This window comes from Neodiprion virginianus, chromosome 5, assembly GCF_021901495.1.
Source record: "Neodiprion virginianus isolate iyNeoVirg1 chromosome 5, iyNeoVirg1.1, whole genome shotgun sequence".
In the NCBI taxonomy this organism is placed as follows: Eukaryota; Metazoa; Arthropoda; class Insecta; order Hymenoptera; family Diprionidae; genus Neodiprion; species Neodiprion virginianus.
In genome coordinates, this window is record NC_060881.1 from 31,299,452 (window position 1) to 31,322,863 (window position 23,412).

At 38.3% G+C, this 23,412-nt stretch overlaps 2 protein-coding genes across 5 annotated transcripts; one reads left to right on the forward strand and one right to left on the reverse strand.

Moving 5' to 3' along the window:
• Positions 1-1,575: 1,575 nt before the first annotated feature.
• Positions 1,576-14,998, forward strand: LOC124305369 (uncharacterized). 2 transcript variants are annotated; one of them, XM_046764713.1, is made up of 3 exons: positions 1,576-2,000; positions 12,881-13,618; positions 13,985-14,998. In XM_046764713.1, exons 2-3 carry the CDS (start codon positions 12,900-12,902, stop codon positions 14,400-14,402), a joined length of 1,137 nt encoding a protein of 378 aa, XP_046620669.1. In that variant the 5' UTR covers positions 1,576-2,000; positions 12,881-12,899; the 3' UTR covers positions 14,403-14,998. The 2 variants fall into 2 exon arrangements, with proteins under 2 accessions (XP_046620669.1, XP_046620668.1); XM_046764712.1 differs by lacking the exon at positions 1,576-2,000 and adding an exon at positions 11,915-12,284.
• On the reverse strand, positions 14,617-23,028 carry LOC124305365 (dynamin-binding protein-like). 3 transcript variants are annotated; one of them, XM_046764701.1, is made up of 10 exons: positions 22,894-23,028; positions 22,556-22,736; positions 22,288-22,465; positions 22,077-22,195; positions 19,592-21,067; positions 19,291-19,440; positions 18,276-18,896; positions 18,021-18,203; positions 17,298-17,942; positions 14,617-16,937 (listed from the first exon to the last, which is right to left on the reverse strand). In XM_046764701.1, the coding sequence occupies exons 2-10, from the start codon at positions 22,643-22,645 to the stop codon at positions 16,746-16,748; spliced, it is 3,654 nt and encodes a 1,217-aa protein (XP_046620657.1). In that variant the 5' UTR covers positions 22,646-22,736; positions 22,894-23,028; the 3' UTR covers positions 14,617-16,745. The 3 variants fall into 3 exon arrangements, with proteins under 3 accessions (XP_046620657.1, XP_046620658.1, XP_046620656.1); XM_046764702.1 differs by having other exon boundaries at positions 14,617-16,637; positions 16,721-16,937; positions 22,556-22,924; XM_046764700.1 differs by having other exon boundaries at positions 22,556-22,924.
• Between the last annotated feature and the right edge of the window lie 384 nt (positions 23,029-23,412).

The following is a 23,412-nucleotide window of genomic DNA, read 5'->3' on the forward strand; positions in this document are numbered from 1 at the left end:
TAATTCTTGCCCCGTTATTGGTCATCTCTCATTAATATGATCATTTGATGATAATCTGCACCCCTTGATCGTCACATACACGCATTTTAATTAATGACTGGTTGTTATTTCAGGTCAGATCTTTCGATAAGTACAGTTAAACACGAGTGAAAGGCCCGGCAATGAGAAGCTCACAATAGTGACTATTTATCAGTGAGGATGACGTATTTTTGACTACCCATGATTCGCGTGCTTCGAGATGAAACGTACGAAATACCGTATAGAAGTTGGCTGGCGATCTATTTTAATCTCCTTTATTCGATGCGGTTTAGAAATTCTACAATCTCTACTTACCGAGCGAAGAAAGCCTCGTATGGCAGAAATTGTACATCGGTACATTATCGGCAGAAGGTTTGATAAGACAAGGAAATTTCTCAAGTTTGCCATATATTCTCATTCAAGTAAAATAAACTTGTTCGCAAACTACATTTGTGCAGAGATTGAAAGTATAGAGGGTTTTCGGGTAAATCTACGTTCGAATAATCAGTCACAAAAAAATGGCAACGTGCCCCCTAGTCACCATCAAGTACTGCCTAACTGCAAACGCGGTTGTCTATTCGCAGGCAAAACATCGTTGCTTTACCAATACAATAATTTTTGGAACATATCTGTAACATTGCTCGTAGAAATCACTTTTCGTATTTATTAAGATCCATCAAATTGTATCATCTGATATAAATTACGAATTGATATCAACTCAAAGATTGAAAAATATTAAATAAACACATACGCCTTAATTGGCATCACGAATGGTTTAGTGCAAGTGTGGTTGCATACCTATCGGGCGCAAAATCACCACTAGATTCTATCGAACTAGAATTTCACCCCAAATTAGTGGCCTATAGAAGATATTTGCGATCTCCACAATATAATTCAAACCGTTTGATCTGTTGAATTACGTTGCTCATCATTGGACCGACATTTTACTTACTATGATAACTTACGGTTAATAATTGCATTCTTGCTGACGATGCGATTAAACTACTCTGCATGTGCGATTTGTTTATTTCAGCTGAGCAACAATTAAGAACTGAACCTATTCAATGACGATTCGATTATCAATTAGATTATCATTTTTCAACTACCCCGTTGCCGGGCGTAAAGTGTTTCGTCTAAAACAATCAGGGTTTATTCCTCTCTTTTCATAATCCGAAATTTCTAGAATGTAAATCCTTCAAGGTCACGAAGCCTACGCAAAAGTCATAGTCCTCGATCACTAGTTGGCTCATACTCAATATGAACGGATTCACATTGTCAGTGGTTCTCGTATTTTCTTGCAATGTATGTCGAGGGGTGATAGCCTGCACCGTGCTGTACTGATACCAAAATCCACCATAAGTTTATCGTAAATCATATATCAGCATAGCACGATGCGTAGGCTGTCTTCACCTCACCCCAATGAAAATCACGAATACCACACGCCTGCGCCTTCTTGTTTCTCCTTGAAGCGCCCTCTGTAACCCCCATTCCACCCCTTGTGTCAAAATGAGGAGGGAATCGTATACACTTGCAGTCTGCAGTTCCCTCTGGCGAGCAGTTGACACAAGTCTGAGGTAGGACAAGCAGGGTAAACCCTACCAATTGTTACAAGAAGAGTGTGATCAGTCAGAGAGCCAGTCAGTCCTTCGTTCAGTCACCGAGTAAACACTTGTTAAAAGGGGCGGTAAACAGTTGAAAATTGAAATCACTGTCGCGATTTGTGATTTATCTTCAGTCACCCGTGGTTATTCCTTTTCTTCCTTTGTTCCTCCTTTGTTTCGTCATCAATTAATTGTCTCTCCACTTTTGTCGCACTATCGTAAAGATAGTCAAAAAGACAAGAAAAGAAAAGAAAAGAAATAAAAACATCAGTGACTCCGTTTTGCACTCTGCATCCGCGAAATTGAGCAGTGCGAAACAAAGCTCGTTTTTTCTGCAGTGGACTGCAGTTATCTCTACTGGACGTCACTGCCTGGTAACAGGTGAGTGTGTGAAAGTAACTTCCTCCCTATTCCGACGTCATGTCATTTACTTCTCCGAGCATTTCCGCTTTCTATTTCCTCGTCCTATTTTGCTTTAATCATCTGTTTGGTACCCCTCGTCTCGTAGTGTCAAGGTCGTCACGGCTGTCCACCTCGTCGATCGATAGATTGCTTTACTCATCGTAACTTTTCTCCCGTGTGAACATGTCTAGTCTGTCAGCCTAGATATTTTGGCACACGGTATGAGAAACGTTTGGCAGGACAAACTTCTTGTTCCGGATTGACAGCCGGTAAATTTTACCCGTGTCGTAGCCACATCTATACGGTGTTGGGAAAAGAATGCGTTGTTGGTGTCATGGCAATGCCTAGAAAACAAATGCATCATTTTAAATCGTCATTATACTGATGAAGATACGGCTCGTTTATTACAAAATCCCAAAAACCCGCATACTACGCACGTTTGAAAGTCCAAAAGCGTGTTGGCACTATTGACACCGCATAATCGTATACTGATCAAACAAAACGAAATTATTTACTATTCTATTTACGCCGCATATTGGACAGAGGAGTCAGTAAACCTGGTTACTTAGTTCGATCACAGATTACGATTCCGAAAAAATACACGAAATAAATAAATAACACTTCTTATCACATATTTGTGGAAACAGATAAGATAAATTTGAGGATGCGATGGGAAATTCTTATGCGCGTCTATACATTGCTTGATGACCGTCTGTTACGGCAACCTTCAGAGTGTGAAGTTACGAGAGCGTAAAATTGACCCAAGTCGCAATAGATAAGAGATGGTGTGCATGTTTCTGGTTTTTGTCGTTTGTTTTCACCGCGTCGCAAAAGCGCAAGCTCGCGTTGAATAATTTGAAATCACACCCACAAGTTGACTCACGATACGTTTGTCATCCGTGATATTCGTAAACAATGTGTCAACCAAAGTCGTAAACTTTTTCGACGCACATCTCTAGTGAAATTTCGTCAATATTATTCAACCCGGGGCGACACTTAAATCCAGCGGTCACTCACGGTTACGTGATCATCGCTGCGTATGGTCAATTAGACCAAGTCAAGCTAGTACGTGTCTTAGATAACAGCCACGACCGATGAGTTGCAGGCCTTTTAGTTTAACGTTTCATTTTTTCAATCTTTCTCGGTTCATCCGCTGTTAAAATATTTAGGCAATTGTGTGCCACGAAGTTATCTACTCTGAGAAAGCGAAAAAGCATCTTTTCGGATGACCTTATCTTTCAGCTATTATGCAAACATTCGGTTGCGGTATACGGTGTTGTTTTGATGATGGGTTTGTCGGTATTACGTCACTCGCTCAACAGTTACATCGTTTCAGGTCTTTAAAAGCGGTATAAAACAAACCGTATAATTCATATGCGCATACAATGTATGTACCTAACAATAAGTCATTTTTACGTGGCATAGTTTCAACGCTCATTTTGCTCTTGTGCCACGTATGTATGTCGAACCTGTGGACACTTCTCGAACACCCCCCGTGGCATTGCGCTCGTGACGTCATCTGATTCATTCGACCCCAACTTGACCTCAGACATCGTTTGGCCTGAACAGTTATTCACTGTATAATGTTCAATTTTTTAAGCTTTGAATCGAGTGATCATTCTCCCTGATTCCAAATGGTACCGTTGGCGTGTGCGGTATAAAATACTGCCCCAATCGGTCGAGTCGTTATCTCATCAATTACGACCAATCAATGTATTAAAACGTCGTAGATGCTTAAACTGCCATTGCTATTTATAACTTCGACGAATAATGTGTAAAACCGTTTATTTACATCGATTACTCCGAAGAGTAATGAAGACCGAAATTATTTATTTCGTTTAGCTTTATATACTATTTACAGAGCTGCTGACGCCGACTTTCCTCGGTTTTCATGTTCACCCAGATCACCGAATCGTGAGTTGAAGCACGTATGCAGTACTGATAAAGGAACGGTACACTGGTTAACTTTAGTTGTTTACACTACGTTTTTGCTATGCTGTACTGTAGATAAATCTTAGAAATAAGTTATATTTCTAGAAGATAAACATGTTACGTTAATTAATAATTAAAAACCCCGCGTTTCCGCATCAGGCGATCGCTTTTTAACAATAGCCGCAGATGGTTGATTTAGTTGATCTTTTTTTCGAGCGCACAAATTGAGAGCATCCATTTAATTACAATGCGAATCCCTTGAGCGTTATTCAGGAACGTTTATCAGCATTTGCTGGAGGCAGCAAACAGACTTATCGTTAAATTTTAATCATGATCCGACATTGTTATAATTATAGTATCAAACAACGACCCAATTACGCGTGTAAACGTTAGATTTATAAAGAAATTCGACGTGGTATTTCGGTGTAGTTACTTCAAATACTTTACGATCTGCGAATTACTTTAATCCAATTTTTTAGCTACTGTCGTTAGACGTTTGATCGACGACTTACCCAGAGACTTATCGATCACTCATGCATAAACCGACCGTCACTACGTAAATACTACTAATCCCGGTGTGGTAGCTTAATCATTGTAAACAGGACTACTGTATCTGACGGAAATCAAAGAGTAACGCAGTATTATTCTTTCCTGCGAATCGCTAATTACCTCTATCGGGAACGTGCTTTAATTAATATAAGGACAAACATTTTTTGCACGTTTATTAATAACTATGCCAGGGTCGTACAGTCGATAAACACATTTCTTTATGAGATAATCTGATTTCAAGATTGGATCGAAGAATAAAATTATAGCGATTTGGAGTATCAAGCAGTTTTATATGTTTATTGTCAGAGAATCCGATTGAAGAAAATTGAAAAAGCAGGTTGTAAAAAGTCTGTATCCGCGATGGATAATATAACCCAGATTTACGATCATGCTTAGCACACCATTTGTGATCTGATGGCTCTTACTGAATGGATTATAATCGTTTTCTGATATCAATCAGTTCCAGTCATTCTAATTGATTCGCAATGATGGACAGTATACGTGAGCATCCTTCGCTTTAATGGGCCGTCCATTTTTCTCACGAGAACCCATTATATGAATCGATACGATTACTACTTTCGATAGCACATAGAATCGTTTTCTAGTTACTCAATACAGCAACGACTGCGATGTTGAGTCGCCGTAACGGTAAACCAACAACGTACGGATAGTTGTAAGAATGAGCAGTAATCACTCATCAGTCTGGTACGTTATCTTTGTAGGTTCGTGACGATGATTCAAGGCAAACTTGGCAACTTGTATGTGTTTAGCATGCAGGTGACGTCCACCTGAAGGTACATACAATATTAATATACGGGTTCATCCTAAAATTTACGTAATGCCACGGTTCCATCCATGAGCTAAACGGTTCGTCAAAAACAATTAATTTGGTGCCAGCTGGGAACCCATTTTTTTTTTATTTCACAGTGCGAAACTCCCGAGCTTCGTAACTAGACGAAACCTATCAAAATACGAATTCGGTAAGTTTTGCACGGTGGAATTTTGAAACGTTAAGAAGTCATTAATTTCCGATTTCTTTTTCTTCTGTCTCAGTTTATCTTCGCTTTGGACTTTCAACTTTGAGTTCTTCATCGTTTTTTAATATTTCTTCGCTCTCTCATTTCATTCATCATTCATCAGCATTCGCATTCTCATCCCTGGTCGCGTTTCTTTCTTCCGTTATGTTTATTATACTTTTGGCAGACGGGAAAAGTTAGGCGCCAGCTGCGATCTAAATATCACGATGAAAACTGTACCAAGTATAAAAACCGTGCAGATTCGCGATACATACACACACACACATGCTCCGTGGTATAAAATCTACGTAAAATCTGGGACTGGGGCTCGTTTCCTCTCTTCGCGGTGTAGGCGATAGCAACGGATGAGCATGTACCATGTAGCGAGCGAGGTGACCGACTCACAGTCACGTGCAGGTTCGATGCTGTTCACGTGATCGTGGCATGCCTTGATCATCGACCGTTTCCCCTGCTCGGCTCTTGCCGACGGCTGGCGTTGCGCGGCACACAGGCGTTGCACCAAAAACGAGCAAAGAGCAACACCTCGCCGTTTCAAACGCGTATAGTAGAATATGTTTTTCTTACGCCGGGACGTTTGCTTCGCTCTTTGTTCAATTTTTTCTTTTCTTCTTTTTAAATCTTTTGTCCTTTAGTTTGTTCTTTGTTTCACAGGTAACCGTTGTTCCAGATTCTTCTCTTTTATTTCATCACTTACAGGAACAACTGATCGCGGTGTCGCTTCTTTCTTTTTTTTTTTTTTTTTTTTTCACAATACGACGACGATCGTGTTATACGATCATAAGTCACCTTCGTTTGTTTCTGTAAATGCACTTATCGATATTTGTTATACCTTACCGATTTTAGGTTATGTCTGCAATTACTGAAATCCTGTACAGAAACGCGAACGGAATTTTTCTCGATGAATTCTTTCTCGCGTATAATACGTGTATTTTCTCTTCGATCATCATCTGGCAGTTGTCCATTTTTTATACAATTAAATTCAAGGTATACGTTTTTACCGTGATCAGTGATCACGTTGAGCAGACTTGTTTGTTTCACTTTCCAATGCCGTGGTGTTCGGGTATTTGTGAAATGTGGAGCAAATGATCATTCGAAATGATAACACGATCGCTTTAATCGATGATCACAGTGTCGAAAAAGCACTTACGCTTTTTGTTGACACTAAAACACAGTAATCCAGGCATCAAGCTTGATACCGTAATGCTTTTTAATATTTATATTCCAAATTTGCATGTAACGGCCCCTCTAGAAATAATGCTTTCTACACTTTTTATCACACATTTACCAAACTTGGATTTCTAATTTTTTTTTTTTTGATAGACATTTCCAGGTGTAACTAACTGAATTGAAATTTCTGTGTAACCCAGTCTTATAAAGTTGTCGTCCTTCGCTAATTTGTTGAAACTGTTGAGCGGTGATTCAGACATTAGACTTTGTACCATAACACCTACTACCTGCAGCTTTATACATTCGCTGATGTACAGAGTGAATCAACAAATAAGAAACATTCGCAGAATCTATGATTGTGGAACTGACATTGCATTGAAATAAATCCCGTTGATTAAAACATCATGCTTTCGGTTGAGTCACCCTGTATATAGATGAAATATGATGCGTGGGAAGTATTGACAATAACATGGCGAGAGTGAAGGAGAAAATTAGGAAATATAGATACGTAGAATAGAGAAAAGAAATTTGGCTAGATGAGGTACGAAAATTTGTTAACATTTCTAAAAACTTTTAATCGTTACTGATAACCTTACGGCCAGTTTTTGTAATATCAATTTACGCTCCGCGATGATTATGTAAAGGTAATTGCCTTCCAGTTTACGTCACTGCAGTTTCCTTTTTATATTATACAGGTATACTCTGGTTAGAATTGCAGACAGTTGGATTATGCCGGACAATTGACGCACGAGGAAATCGAATTATCAATATAAATACAAATAAATAGTATATAAATAATAATCGCGATACGTTGCATTTAACAATATAATCTATTACAGGGTATTCAGATGATCGAATATCTTGCACGTGATAATGAATACATCTTATCTTGTTGAAGCGCTTTGGGATAAATTAGTTTTAAAATTGTCATTTCTCATTTCCAACTAATTTCCATGCGAATCCGCACGTACGTTTATACAAAGCAATTTCTACTCTACCTATTAAACGTATTGTGGTTTAATTTTAGCCCATAAGCTGAGACTGAATGTGTACATGAATATGGTAATTTACTAACGATTTCTATGTTGGTATTGGTCAGTTTTGCATTCTCTCGGTTCGTTAATAATCAGTCAATTGTAAAATATACAATCACTTTCACATTAATCGAATAATTAGGATAATGCGATTTCGTTTCCTTCTCTCTCTGACTGTTTTCTTTGTGGAGCGTTCCCCTTATTTTCTTGTTTTATTTCTCTTGCTTTAAAATCCGGGGAAGACATCTCTTTTTAGAATATTTGAACTACAGAAGTGAGCGAGGTCGTAGTTCGGTGTATATAAACACATAATTCACGCGCGACTAAGGATTTCCCTGCAAACAGCAATCATTGCGAAAACAAGGACACAACGTGCCTACATTTTAATTATAGCTTTGCCTAAATGTGTACACATCGCGAGCCATGAATAATATGTATATAACACAGAAACGTCGGTGTCTTCATTTTGAGCGGAAAAATTATCAAGTTGGAAATAATATATAAAGCAGATGGTTGTTACGAGTAACGACCCTTGTTTTAAACTACTATTAATACGTTTGCGTATAAAAACCAACCTCTATAGATATTTCGTGGAAAGAAACAACTGCGGAAATAAACATCCGACGGGATTTTATTCTTGGATATAATATTACACGAACTGAACAGAATAAACATTCAATTCCAGATTATTCCACAACTATAATTGAGCGAAATTTCTATTTAAATTAAAAATTGAAATACAATACCGAAAATAATATGGAATTAGGCAAAGGAAACTAGACGTGTTTATTTACTTCTCATCGAGTTAAGAACGTAAAAATGTATACATCATTTGAGCTGCGTAATTCTTGGTATATTCTTTGATCCATACTTTTTCAAAGAATAATTGTTTAGTTAAAGTGCTCAATTTTGCGTATACACATTACACTGCCGTGTTTATTAACGCTTTTATGACACGGTTCAATTTTGTGTCATACTTTCGAGTTTTTTCTGAATTCTATTCCAGCGAGAGTCTATTGTATAGATGAAAGCATGTATTAACTACCGAGCAAAGAGAGAAGAAAAACATAAAGGAGAAAAAGAGAACCGGCGACGGTTGAGAATACACAAAGCTCGTTGTAAGTATTAACAAAACGTTAAAATTTTAACCGACGAACATAAGACGGTGAATATTTAAAAATTTATTTTTCCACCCAGTGTTGTATAGAATTACTTTCCCTAAGTCATTTATCGACGCGAATATAATGGCAGTAATTAATATCGATCACTCTGATGCTGTACCCGAGTTGCGTATGAATTCAACGATGTATCACGCACTTTATTGGATACACCACGTGGCTGATGTAGATGTGTATGAGAATTACAATACAAACAAAGATACACTTGACACGTTGCGATGTTTTGCAAATTTCGCCTTGGCCTTTAGAACCGCCTTATATCCACGTGCCGATTGTGTACTTGAGTGAAAAAAATTCGTAAACAAGTTACTGTAAATAGATTTGAACAAATAAGGAAACAACTGTGATGAAAAAGATATCCTAATCACGATAAAATCGATACAATGAAGGAACGAAAAAAATAAACAATAAATATCGAGAAAACAAGTTATCACCGTTTGTTATTGGCTATAATTTTTTTCATTTAGGATGAAGATCCGAGAGATAAAATCGCAGCTATGGGTGGCACTTGTTTAACAGTGTTGAAACCAGTTCGCAATGATTAACAACCGAGGGGGGCGTGATTTTGACAAGTTCTCATTCAATCTAACGTTAAAACTACAACGGGCAGCTTGATGTATAATTATAATATACGTATACATATAGGTACACGCAGCTGTAGAGTAAACTCAAATATCAACGCGAATTCATCACTTTCGTCAGCGGAACGCGATAACGATTCTGACGTGAAGAAAATAATACGATAAAAAGTTTAATTTTTTTTCCTCCCAACTTATCAATGATTGAAATATGTTGATCGTTCTTCCGAGAATCTCCACCTGCCATCGTTGTTACAATTCGATTTCTATAATATATTTATAACGATTTACAGTTACGCAACTTCCTTTCGCCATTAATCTCTCGGTATTCTATACCTGCACTGGATTGTCGTAGGACTTCCTTCCCTAAATATAATCTCCCTTATATCCGTGTATTTCAGTTTTCCATACCGTTTCGATGATATAATGCAATATTATTGGTATACTCGACGTATTTAAATAATGGCTAACGATCGTTGAAGTACAATATATATGTATAATAATTCTGTAGATGAAAGCGCATATATATCGTATATATATATATATATATATATATATATATATATATATACATATATATATATACGAATTATTATACACGATTCCGAAACGCAAATTGCTATATAATAGCTTCCTAAATAGATCCGTTTGGAACGATGGCCCGATATATTCACGTTCTTCCGAATAGAATAAACGATTCTCAATCGTGACCTGCATCACCGAATAATTCACATCCGGTACATATAACAGGATGCTTGCAATTACCTCAGCACTGAGACTGAATCGAATTGCAAATGATTAATCATCGGTATGTAAAAACGTAAATATTACGTTTCAAGACTGCACGCGGGTATCGACCTGGCTATTATAGGTATACCCACACAAAATACTCTATTGATAATTTTAGAATTATTCGTACACGCGTCCGATCTAGGTGTAGGTACACGTCCTTCCCAGACGGCGTGGCGCTAGCCTAAAACTCGATCGGCCTTTCCGTTGAATCCATTCTTTGGTATATAACGACGAAACACTTCTACACCTAGAGTTGCCGAGGCATAATATATGTACGGTCATACGTAGGTATGTATACCTATAGGTGAAAAACTCTGAGCATTGGCACGCGTCCCGTCCGTGGACGCCGGTCTTTCTAATTCCGAAAAACCGATCCTACATATATCCTAGATCCCGTGAGATCAGGGAGAGAAAAGCGTTATCAAGGTTTCTCTAGATATGTCACAGATCCGAAAGATCGAGATTTCAAATGAAAAATGAGGGGTAAACTGGCGGGGAAAGGAAGAAAAGTAAAGAACATATCATACCTAAGAATATGGAGTTATCCTAGAGGGACGATACATCACCATTGTTGCGAGTGATGACAAATTCTGCCGCATTCAAGCAAGCACGCGTACACAGCCTACAGAACTTTGTGTGTATTACGAATTTTGCATGCCGTTTTAGCTGTGTTATGCAACTATTACTATGCTCGAGATTAAGGGGGTGCCCTGGTCGATTTCGTCGTTGGCGGATATATCTCCTAAAAAGGTTTTAACATCCCATTCTATGCGCAATTCTGAACAAAAACACTACGATACATCTTCATTTGACGCAGATATAAAGAAATGGCACGCATTCTATGAAATCGCGATGATAAATTCGTAGAATTTAAGCCATTTATTTATTTCTACGTCAAATGAAAATGTGTTGGCAGTGTTTTTCTTCAGAATTGCGTACAAAATGAGGCTGTCAAGCCCTTTTTAGAGTTTGAGACACGTGGACTCCGATGTTTGGTGATATCAACTTTGATACAGGCTTCGTTATGTAATACATGCCTAAAGGTGCAGGATTCTGACCTCAGAGGATTCAGCTGCAACAATGACCACGGCCTTCTAGGTAAATGCATATATTCTTTGACACATATATTACTGATTACGACGGACGCAGGGATCAAACAGAAACCTAAAATGCTCCCAAAGAACGTTTCGAATGTTTTTCAAACAATTCATCACACGGATGTGTGAACTAAACATTATCGTTGTGACGTCTATTAGCGTAATATGAGGATATAGGTAGGAACGGATGACGTTATTTTTTAATATCGAGTTGTGAAAAGGACCTAATTACTTTATTCTAACTCGATCCTCGCGGCTCGCCGCATAATTTAGTATCCTTGTTCGGCAACAGCAGAATTTACCCAGCAGTATACCAGCTGTTGGCTGCCTACGAAGAGAAAAAGAAACGCAGTCACAAACACAGGCGCAAGGTTTTGGAAGTATCGAGATATGCGGAGGCACGTCGTGTGAACATTAACCGAGCACGTGGCCTGCGAGTGTTCCATCCACCACCAGTTCCTCTATGGGTTGAGTTGGGGCGTTGCGCAGTTTGTCGGGAGGTATAAAAAGGAAACGGAGCGCAGCGCGAGCATTCAGATGTTCCATGTAACGTACCGCGAGAGGTGTGATACGCTTTGTGTAAAGTGATCAATTTTCCACGAATTTGTCGCAAGACTAAATTAAAATAACTATTACTCTTTCGAATCTGTGAAAAAGCACGCATCGCACATCGCGGTATATTTCTCGTTTTTTAAACGGTTATTACCGTAACACGGAAGGGACGCCGTCCTTTTCGCTGTCTATTGCATAGTTCTATTGTCTATTCACTGCCGTCTACTACCGGCTAACTCGAGGACTGCACCAGTGGCTTTTGTTTTTCTTCTTCCTCTAAAAAAAATGCCTGTCGAACTTGTTCCCGTTACTCCATTGGCTCATTGCGCAGCTCGTGAACCGCTTAGGTACGTATTTCGAATTTTCCCCCACTTCGTTTTAAACACATCGCAAGTTTGGGAAATTTCAATAGAGCGTCAATTATTTTATTCGAAATCCGTAGTATTTTTAGCTTTACGTATCACATGCCTAATGCACTAAAGTATAAGGAGGGTACTCTATGCTTCGGGTTTCGAAACATTTGAATCTTGGATAAGTAGCGTGACCGAATAGTTTTCGAATGTTTAAATTATGGAACGTCATCGTCAGATAGCTTTCACCGGCGACTCTATACCTTCGGAGAAGCGTAGAGATTAGTGTTTCATCGACCGTTAATTTTCACTTCCTCTCAAAAATAATACCGCACCGTAACTCGCAACTAACAATAACGCGGATGACGAATAAGAGAGAAATTAACAGAAAACCCTCGAAATAGTCAAGTTTCGAAAAAAGTCCGCGAATATTTCAAAATTTTATCTTTTATACGTTTTATATTTTATTTGTTTACGAATTGATTTCTTAAACGGTATATTCGTGTGAGATTTTCCAAGACCTTGCTATAAAAACCATTAATATTTACCAAATGTCTGAATTCTGGATCAATATTCTCTCTTTTTTTAAACAGGGAACCGCAACCTCGCAAGATGAATAAATTGTGCCGCCAAGTTTCGATTGAAAGTCCTGGACTAGCAGGGCGAGACTGCGTCTTCAGCTTTGACATCCCAGTTCCAGACGTTCCTGCGAATGGTGCTAGAATCAGGGTGGTTTGCGCAGGAGCGTGTTACCGGCCTCGCCGTTCTCCAAGCCAGACAAGCCTAACGTCTGTATCGAGCACTGGAAGCCTGCTATCGCAGGACATTTCACAGGAGGGTGACTTACCAGTGAATCTACCTCACTACGGGGTCAGAGACGCAGCCCTTTTCCCTGGGTACGAAGTCGCTGGAACCGTGGAGTCCCTGGGTAGCGAAATAAAGGAAAACTGCGGTTACGCAGTCGGAGATAGAGTCATTCTTTACCCGTACGACGGTGTTCCCAACGGCTATGCAGAATATATGGTTGTCCACGACTTGAAGTATCTCATCAAAATACCTGATAGCATGGAACTCAGCGTCGCTGCTATGCTGCCCACTGGTGCTCTCCTGGCAATGAACACTGTCTTTGCCGCTCACGAACATGTCCAAGCTCTTCTCGCAGAGAGGGGAGACAACAGCGTCTGCAAGATCCTCATTGTTGGTACTGGCGGACTCGCCCTTTGGGCAATGAGAATCGCAGCTTATCACTTCAGCAATATGAAGAACAGAGTTACCATCACTATCGCCTCACTCAAGGATGACGGACTTATGATGGCTAAGGAATTCAAACGGTTGGTTTACCACTTATTTTTTACGCTCATTAAATGTGTTACCTTATCTTTGCCATGATGTTCAGGTTATTTTCAGCTCAAATTTCACTACCGTTTTAGATGTTATTGCTCAGCTTTATCGTGACTGATTTTAACGAACTTTTACAATCTTGATCAAATTTTATGACATTTTCAAGTGGCTTGAAGGATTTTTTGATCACTTTTTGCTTAAAATTTCACGAAGCAATTCCTCCTTGGATTTTTAAAACAGATATCACTGCTGAAATGAACAGATTCAATCTGGCTACTTGAAATGAAAACAGGTATACTAAATACAAGCTCTGAATGGCGTTTGACTAACCGTTATCTTATTTTTATCAATCGCAGTGTGAACGTTGTTCAATGGAATGAAGATTTGTATGAGAAGCAGTTGATAGAACGGACGATGGATGCGTGTCAGGGTCTTGTTGACGTTGTAATAGACTTCGGAACTACATCACGAAGCCTTCACCGCAGCCTGCAATGTCTTGGGAAGGGCGGTGTAGTCTTCGTCATTCGAGAAGTGGCTGATCGTCTTTTGCCAAAGTTCAGCAGACGTGCAGAGGAAAGGCAGCAAAGCATCAAGCCAGTTGACCCTGGTTCCTTGCAACAGCTCGAAGAACTTGTACAGTTGGTGGCTTCGGGACAAATTGAACCTCCTCCACACACGGTTTACCCTGCTGAAGAAGCCTTCGATGTTGTACAGAAGCTATGTCATTCCGAGATCCAGGGAAGGGCGATTCTCCGCTTTTATCCGACAGATTAAGGGGTGGTCGATGATATGCCCTGGAGAGAAATCTTGTTGATTTGCTTAACCGATCAAGTCTCTCACGTTCAAATGAGAAGAAATTTTTAATCGTTCCTATGTGACTAGTTTGGAGAAAAATGTTTCGTCGTTGCGTTATGAAGAAACGCATTTATTTACTTGACGCAATTCATTTCATCGCCATTTTTTTTCTTTCCCTTAGGAAACTGACTAGTTTTCCATGAGTATCTAATAATTGGCATCAAGCAGTTGTAGCCATTGATAATTTATCTCGGTTTTTTTTTTTTAGATCGCAGTAATTTTATAATTCTGTTTTATTGATATGTTTTAATTGTAAGTGTACTCGTTATGGTCATGATATTTATAGCTTATCATGTGCAGTAGATTTATTTTTTTGTACCTTGAATAAGACTGTTTTACTAATTTAAGATTACTTTTTTTTGTGTCAATTTATAATTGTATTTTTAAGAAACCCTGACGACTTAGCATTTAAGGAAATGTATTAGTATTTACTGTCTGTGTTACTGTAACAATTTAAGTGAATATTATATGTCGATAAGTGATAGTATGATATAGTAAATGTTTTTTTTTTAATACGTTATGAGCTTATTGTTTCTTTTCTCCATTATTTCAACTCCTCCACTTCACTGTCACTTAATCTATCTTACATCCTTGTGCCAAGTACAGCACAGTCAGAACATTCTACATTCAGTTCTTGAAGAACAAGTTTTTCTTTCCCTCCAATTAAGAGGACGCAGTGATAATTGTTGATAATTAACTTGAAAGTATAATTTTAATTCACATGATAATTCATTTAATTTCGTACACCTTAAACTTAGTAGAATAACGCATCAATTGAATTGTATATATATACCATACATATACATACCCCAACACATATGCATGTAATATACTATATATCGTGTATGTACGTATAGCATAATAAGGTGTATACGATAAATTCAAATGTATACATTCATCAATTTCTTTTAACGCACAAGAACAATTCTCAAAATTCAATCATAGATCGAATATAATAACAATGATAAAATAGTTTATTACTTTGAATTCTTAAAATCTGGAGTTATGTAAATGGCACGAGTCAAAATATACAACTAATAATCTACAATGTATAACTGTTTAAAATCTTATTATTAATTATAAATGTATAGTTTATCTAATTATTGTTGGCTGAACATATAAACATTTATATATTAATGCAGAGTGATCCGAATTATTCACGGACCGTCCTCTGCTTTATGCACTTAGGTATATGTATAGTCTGTATAGATTTTGCAAAATAAACTGCAATACAGAATATCTACGCCATATAAATGGATCATTGTACTCCCTCATTTTATTATAACCCTACATTATTCCTGCAAGCTGTTCAGCTTGCTCATAATATTTACATTTTGTAATCTCTATACGTCACATAAAACTATTTCCTAGCCAAATTTTTATTTTTTATTTTCCAGATAACGATAATCTCGTTCATAAATTACGTTTCTTCAAATAGGACATAAGATAGCGTTATCAGTTATACCAATATAATATTTTTCGTTATTTTAAGCTTTATATTCTATTTTCTCTTTCCAAAGGCGATCAATTGTCTTTTGATAAAAGTATGAAATAAAGAAACAGCAAACTAATTAATCTTTCTCACGTAATACTTGTTGAACCGTGGTTCAACAACTCTGTATCCGATAAAACTGTTAGGCATTATGTAATACAAATAGCTTTCGGTTCAAAAGATTATCGATTAAACCATTAGAACCCTGTACGTATTTATTATACAATAATACTAATTACTGAGTTCATTAAGTCACTCTAGATTGGCAGGAAATTGAAAAATCTTTCATAGAATATGATTGATAGTGAGGTAAAGCCCTACATAAGTATAAAGTTCACATTGCCGACATTCGGCAAAAATTTGATACTCAGTTAACGTAGCATTAAATTCTTCAAACATCTCCAAAAGTGATTACTTAACCAACTATTAAAGTACTATACAGTAGTATTTGACTAGGCATTGAGAAGCCGATATAAAGATCATGAAAGTGAAAAACTATGGGTAAATTATTATACAAACATTCAATATGATAATGAAAAATATGCAACAGGTTCATTTGTAGATATAAAATTTCTCGAGCACATTTAAACAAAACTGCAATAGTCGCAGTCCTCTATTACTTTTTTTTATGAGGCAACAATAGTCGGCGTCCTTGTAATCATCTATTTATAATATATACATATGTGTAAATAAATTTTTTTTATCATAGTAACTTGATAACGGTGAAATTTCTTGTATTCATTACCTCGTTTTTTCACGTGCATTGTCACTCATATCACTGCTTCAGGAGGGCCTAGATAATTCTTAGGAACATAGCCAGAAGCTCCAGAGCGATCTTGAACCAACCACCAATCATCGTTTTTCATTTCATCACAAGGCCTCAAGAGTCTTAATGCCTGGCCTTTTTTTATAACTAATGTGCCCTTCATTCCTCCGTCAAAATTGTAGAGCGCGTAATAATACTGCAACAATATAATGATACTTGAAATAACTCTCGAAAGCATAGATACGCGGGTATTGGTAATGAAAATCTGGCGCTGAGACATCTGGTGGCAATAAACGTATTACTCCAAACGGGCCATATTTAATTTTAAAATACCTCTGTCATTGGATTTTTTATAGCGTAATAAATACGTGGGATAAAACAAAAGCCTCACAGCTTGCACTGAATTGTCCGTACTCTTGTATTCATATAATTGACCCAAAACCACCCCAAAACCATCCACTGGCAGTCCAATTCTCGGCGCCATATTGATTAGCAACGCCCTCACATTTATTCCCAATACATAGTTCAACTCTCTTTGACACAATACTATACGTACAACGTTATTCAAATTTTGGTAATGTTGCAGGACACTGGTACTACCAGTCGTGGTATCGTTTTGAGAATCGTCAACAGCATCATCCAGGTTTTGATAAAATTGCGACTGCCTTTCCGCCATCGAAGACGTTTTATTTTCCTTTTCTGGCGAGTCCATGCAGATGAGGTCCGGTGACTCTGTACGGGTGGCTTCTGGCGAGTCCAAGGATATGAAATCCGCCATTGTGTCTGGACTTATCGATGCCCTATTTCCATTCGTACTGTTGACGCTTGACGTGCGGTGCAGTACCTCTAAGTTTTGGCTTGGTAGAAAACCTTTGAGTGCTCCGTTGTCGACAAACCATCTTGTCGAATCTCCCATTGGATCCTGATTCTTAATTACAGCCACTATGGTGCCTCGTTTCGCTCCCATGTCCAAGGAAGATGTGCTTACCACATTTTCTTTGACTACGAACAGTCTGTCCACAGGGTATTTGTTTCGTAAGAGATTTCTTTGCCTCTCGCTTTGTTCGTTCCATGCCACCTGGCTCTCCTCTATCCGGGGATTCGAGCCGGCAAAACCAAACCGAGTTATTTGGTTCCAGAGTAAATTATGACTTACTAAAAACGACTCGAGAATATCCTGAGCCGTTATTTGAGTTGCCGTCTGTGATTTGAAGAATTAAGAAACAACATATTTACAAAGTTCAGGGAAGTTACCACATTTCTAAATCTCTCAACTCACCTCTGATAATGCTAAATAACGTTTGGTAACTTGTCCACTAAGGAGTTTTCTGGAGTTGGCAAAGGCGCCGAAACAATTCACCAGTATTTTAGTTGATACATTGATCAAGGTCGGGAGTTCCTCTAGCAATTGTTCGTTGAGTGCCTCGTAGTTGCTTTTTGCGCGAAGTAGTTCGTCCTGAAACTGCAATCAGTAACACGTACAGAAATGTCAACAAAAATATAGTACTTAGAAAATATATCAGGGAATAATTACAATCTTGTTATCTCTGTTCTTTTCGTTCTTGGAAACTGCGACATCATAATCAAGGAGTTTGTCGTATCTTTTTTCAATAAGTAGCGCTGGGCCTTGGAGTAAGTTGATCAAGTGGTTGAGAGGACTCGAGACTCTTCTTTCCAGGCAAGATTTCAGCTCTTGTAAATAATTTGACCATATGACAGAGCGAGTTTCGTTAAATTTCCTGACCTCATTGTTAGAAGTTCCTTGGTAATACTGATTTATCAAATCCGATATTAACTGACCGCTGACAGATTCTTCGCCTAAGTAAACAATGCACTGCTCAACATCCCTGGCCAATTGCCAAGTTGATTTTTCAACAGATTTAAACTGTCTTTCGTACTCATCAAAGTCAGTATCAAGTGCTATGTTTGTCAGTCCCAACGAAGCAGAAAGCTTTGCACTGAGTCTGGTTGACTTCTTTGCCACGGAGTGCATGTTCAATTTAGCCATTTTTCGCATCAACGTGTTCTCACCCTCGAAATACTTTGTCACCAAGTCTTTGCGACGTTTATATTCGTTTATGTAGCTCGCAACGTTCGTCATAGCTCGCCAAGCTTCTTCTATTTCTGGTTTATCAGGGTGGTCATCTTCTGTGCACTGATAAAGTTAATATTTATTGAAAACCACTGCAGGGTTCAAATAGATTGAGTTGAATGGAATTTATTAAATTACAATTTAATAATCGATAGTCAAGACTTAATTTCTAACTACAAAAAAATCCTCCACATTCTGCAAGGTTTGCTGTATCTTTTCTTCCGTACGTTTTGGAAAAAAATTACTTTTTAGCATTCTAATAAAAAAAAACGGATCGAAACTCGTACGGATAATTTTTTTCACTCACGTGTTACAGCACTCGACTTCGGTGCGTGCTGTAAACCTCACGTTTCGACAAAAAGCCTTATCCATACTCGTTACGAAATGTACTGTTAGATTCTTCTCTAATGGTATTGCGACTAAAATGTATAATGAAATATTACTAGCAGCATCTTACCTTCACAAGTTCGTACAGCATCAAAGGATATTTTAATATTCTTTGCACAGGTTTTATCAGAATAGAACTCATGTCAAAGCAAGCTATCTGATGGCGCAATGTTTCGATACCCTTTTCAAACACTGCCATAATTTCGGAGTTATTCTCGTACTGTATTGAAAGAGAATTTGAATTACACTCATGTAGAATACATCACTTATCTTAGATTAGAAGAGTGTTGAAAACCGTCAATTGAATCCATCCTTTTAGTGGTAAAACATTGATCTATTACTGAAAAGTAAAAATCAAGTTGTGAACATACTTTTTTCAATAGAGCCAACGCAGCCTCGTGATTGCTGCAGTATTTGACGTAGACCATCTGCAGTTTATCAGACATTTTTGAAAAGCAGGGTCCAATGGTCTGGTATTCCTCGTCGCAGCCTTTCATTGCCGACAGCATCTTGTCCAATAGATCCTCGGCGATTTTAATCACGTCCAGCATGTTTCCGAACAAAGTAGTCACATCTATACCCCGGGATTCGAGCATGCTCGGATTATACAGATTAAAAGTTTCGTAAGTCATCTTCAAATCTCTAACGTACTCCTTTTCCGTTATCACCAGCTCAGTTATGACGTTCTGTCGATGATCGGCTTTCTTCTGTTTGGCTTTAACTCTACTCTCCGTTTCCGAATCCTCCACGTCCTCGACAGTTTCCTCTTGACCCTCGACAGTCGTAGTTTGTCGTTGTAGCGGGACTCGGCCCGGCGCTGGAGCTGGTGGTGCAGGTCTATGCGGACAGGAGAGTCTCTTGCTGTCGAAACGATCTTCAAATTTCAGTTCTTCTGTCGCCTCCTCATTTCTCAGCACAACACTCTCGTCTGCAGAGTTTCCTTGCTCACTTTGAAGATCGAAATTGGCGTTCAAATAGCCCCTTGGGCAAAGACCAACAAGTCCATCCTCATTTTTAACACTGACCCAGTCACTATTCGCCATTTCTACAACCGTGACAAAATCACCTTCGTTAACACTCAAATCACCGTCCATCTGGGCCTCGAATTTGTATTCTACTTTAACGACGACTCCAGGTACCAGCGAATCTCCTGCTTTAGAAACCACCTCCACCTCCTCTTCTGCTTCTTCATCTTCCACAGATTTCGACGGGGATGGTTCCACACTATGCGGACAGTCCACGATTATGTTGACATAGGAGACAGGGAAGATGCCTTTCACATTGTCTATCGATCCCTCTGCCCATTCTGAATCTTTGTGCTTTATCAAACGCACAACTTCTCCAGCTGTGAAGCTTAGTTCGTTCGGAAACTGAGCGTTGAATGGGTATAGCGTTATTGCATACGGATCAACGCCAAAAGGATTGAGATTGTTGTCGACAGGAACGTTATAGTCATCAATTTTTCCTTTCACGTTGTCATCGCCGTTTGTATCCTCAGGGGCAAACTCTGGAAATAGCTCGTAATAGCAAGGCGCAGGTTCCTCGTTGTAGTGCATAGCTGAGTCGTTGCCAAATTTTTTTTGGAGCAGAGGATCGAGTCTTGCGGCTACCACCGATTCCTGTTCATCGACTGACTCGTCGCTCACACCTTCTAAGAACTCGACAAAGCCTTGGGGAAAAATACCGATTCTACCATCTTCGGTTTCACCGCGACACCATCCGTCCTCCAAGATTTCCGTCACTGTTAGTATAGTGCCTTTAGTTAGATCCAACTCTTCGTCTAGCTGGGCTTCCAGATTTGCCGTCACTTTAGCCTTTCGTCGTGCTATTTTTTTTCTCACACCCTTCTGAAAGTTGAACAGTTGATCTTGACATTTAACTATTTGAATGATTGTAGAGCACTTGGATGTGCTTCTCCTTGGTGATATCTCTCAACTACACATCTTGTCGTATCCGTAATTACTTGATAAGATATCTCCAAAAAAAAATACACGGCATTGGATATTCTCTGCCAATGATCGTTATCCACTCTAAGTAAGTGCAATAAAAAAAATCTACCATGGACAGATAACAATGTACTGCATTCTGTCATGACGCAAAGTTAAGAATATTCCTTTAGCGTGGAGAAATTATAATAGTCGTGTAGTGTTCCCTCAAGCATACAATCAGTGAACTGTTTTCACTGTCTTGATGTGGCTTCTTTGAATACCTACTGCTACTGCTAACCCATGTATCTATTATCTACTGTCTACAATCCATTTATCTATCTATCTATCTATCTATCTATCTATCTATCTATCTATCTATCTATCTATCGACTAGAACTGTCCACTTGAAAATGATAAACATTCGGAATCTTAATCCCAATGTGTCATTCAATCTTTGATCAAGCTGACCATCATTGATGAAATTTTTTAAGCACAGTTTCTTCAGTACACTGGGATCTGAAGTTAAAATTATTACAGATTTTACATGAGTGTAGCAGCATTGTTGCATAATATATTCGAGGAACTGTATACATGAATACGAACTGTACAACTGATTCTAGATGGTGATAAAATAATAGAAGTAATGTAGTAAAATGGAATCCTGGTTTGCGTATTAAGATAGAAAAGGAATAAAAATTATCTACGCAAATTATTACATACACGTGTAACATAACAGTAACAACTATAAATTTCAAACCATCTATAAATCTGAAAGAAGAAGAATTACCTTCTTAGATATGAATCGGAATGAGAGTCTGGTAAAAAAGACCTGTAGTGTTGACTTGTTAGTAAAAGTGGGATCATCTGTGAATTTGTTTTTGCAACCCACTGAGGCAAGACATTATCTACGCATGTATGGATTTGGTACCTTAATCAGAGCTGTATCCAATTTCCAAGCATGAGTGGCAGGAAAAATTCCACTGTGTGAATCAGTGTATCCAGATATCCAACCTGGTTCCACTTCGTTTGCCCCAAAAATAATTTCGCCTGTTAAATAGATGATGCATAAGTATGGATTAGGATTTATCATAAGCCTTTATTCTAATTTAACAGACTACAGCGATAATGACTATTACTACCTTTTGAAAATGAAAGATCGCCAGGCTGTTCTCCTCGGAAGGCAGCGATGGATATGTATAAATTTTCGTTATCCTTTATATCCGGTATGTCAACTTTGTGCAAATAATTTGTTGGAAATTTCCCAATGTTGTTATGTGACTGACCGTAGCACCAAATCTTATCGACGACTGAAAGAACCTGTGTGATATAGAAAGAAACATGTTGTGAGTAAGAAACGTCAGGTTTTCTGCATCGCTATCTTAACTCTAGTTGATTAATCCGTCTTACCAATAGATAATCTCCTTTCAACAAACTCAGTTCCCCGTCAACCGTTGTTAAAAAGTCTTGCAGAACCTTAGTCAATGTTCCCGGCTCCATTTTTTCAATTTTATTTTCCCTTCTTTCATGCGATCAACACTATTTGTTTCACTACACTATTGTTTGCTTTCCGAATGTTTTATTCCTTCTCCTAGTATCGGATTACATCATTTTGAGAGTTACATCATATACAGAGAGAAATAAAAACATTATTAGAAAAAAAAAATTAGCTGAATTATTTTGCACAAATTAAGACGAATATCCACGGTTTTTATGATCAGAAGTCCATGCTTCCGGGTCATATTTACATAAACGTGAAACGTTTTCACTCGTCCCAGTTACTTGTCAAAACAAGGTTTCGACTAATAGCAATTCAAGTTCTGACAGGTTAGGTGCGTTCTTCAATTCAACATTGTGCACACTGACAGGTTTCATACATCTCGTCTCGATCCAATAACGTTGGTAAGAAAGTGATAAAGCATTTTACATTCGCATACATTACACGCAGCTATCAGCGAAAAGCTACTACATTGGAATGCTTCTGGACAAATCGACAAGTTTTCGTGTCAACTCGATAGATCGCCCTCTGGCATGAAACAGGTTTTTACAACTAAATTTCGATGTTGAACGCATGTCACAGACAGACCGATGTTACCATGACGCATACAGTGGATAACCAATAACACACAGTAGGTACATAGGTATACATTATTTAGTACCGTAACCAGAGGAACGTGAAAAAGGACTGAATACTCATTTGGTAGCGTTCTCTGAGATGAAATGGGTTTTAAAACTGGTTTCTTACATGTCTCGGATGGTAAGTGCAG

What these genes read in the sequence shown, in the direction of transcription:
- LOC124305369 (XM_046764712.1), top strand. Translation starts at nt 12,223, where the DNA reads ATGCCTGTCGAACTTGTTCCCGTTACTCCATTGGCTCATTGCGCAGCT. An exon ending in GCAGCTCGTGAACCGCTTAG is followed by an intron (nt 12,285 to 12,880) that starts GTACGTATTTCG and finishes TTTTTTAAACAG; the next exon opens with GGAACCGCAACCTCGCAAGA. An exon ending in ATGGCTAAGGAATTCAAACG is followed by an intron (nt 13,619 to 13,984) that starts GTTGGTTTACCA and finishes TATCAATCGCAG; the next exon opens with TGTGAACGTTGTTCAATGGA.
- LOC124305365 (XM_046764701.1), bottom strand. Translation starts at nt 22,645, where the DNA reads ATGGAGCCGGGAACATTGACTAAGGTTCTGCAAGACTTTTTAACAACG. An exon ending in TGAAAGGAGATTATCTATTG is followed by an intron (nt 22,466 to 22,555) that starts GTAAGACGGATT and finishes TATATCACACAG; the next exon opens with GTTCTTTCAGTCGTCGATAA. An exon ending in TGCTGTACGAACTTGTGAAG is followed by an intron (nt 18,897 to 19,290) that starts GTAAGATGCTGC and finishes TAACTTTATCAG; the next exon opens with TGCACAGAAGATGACCACCC.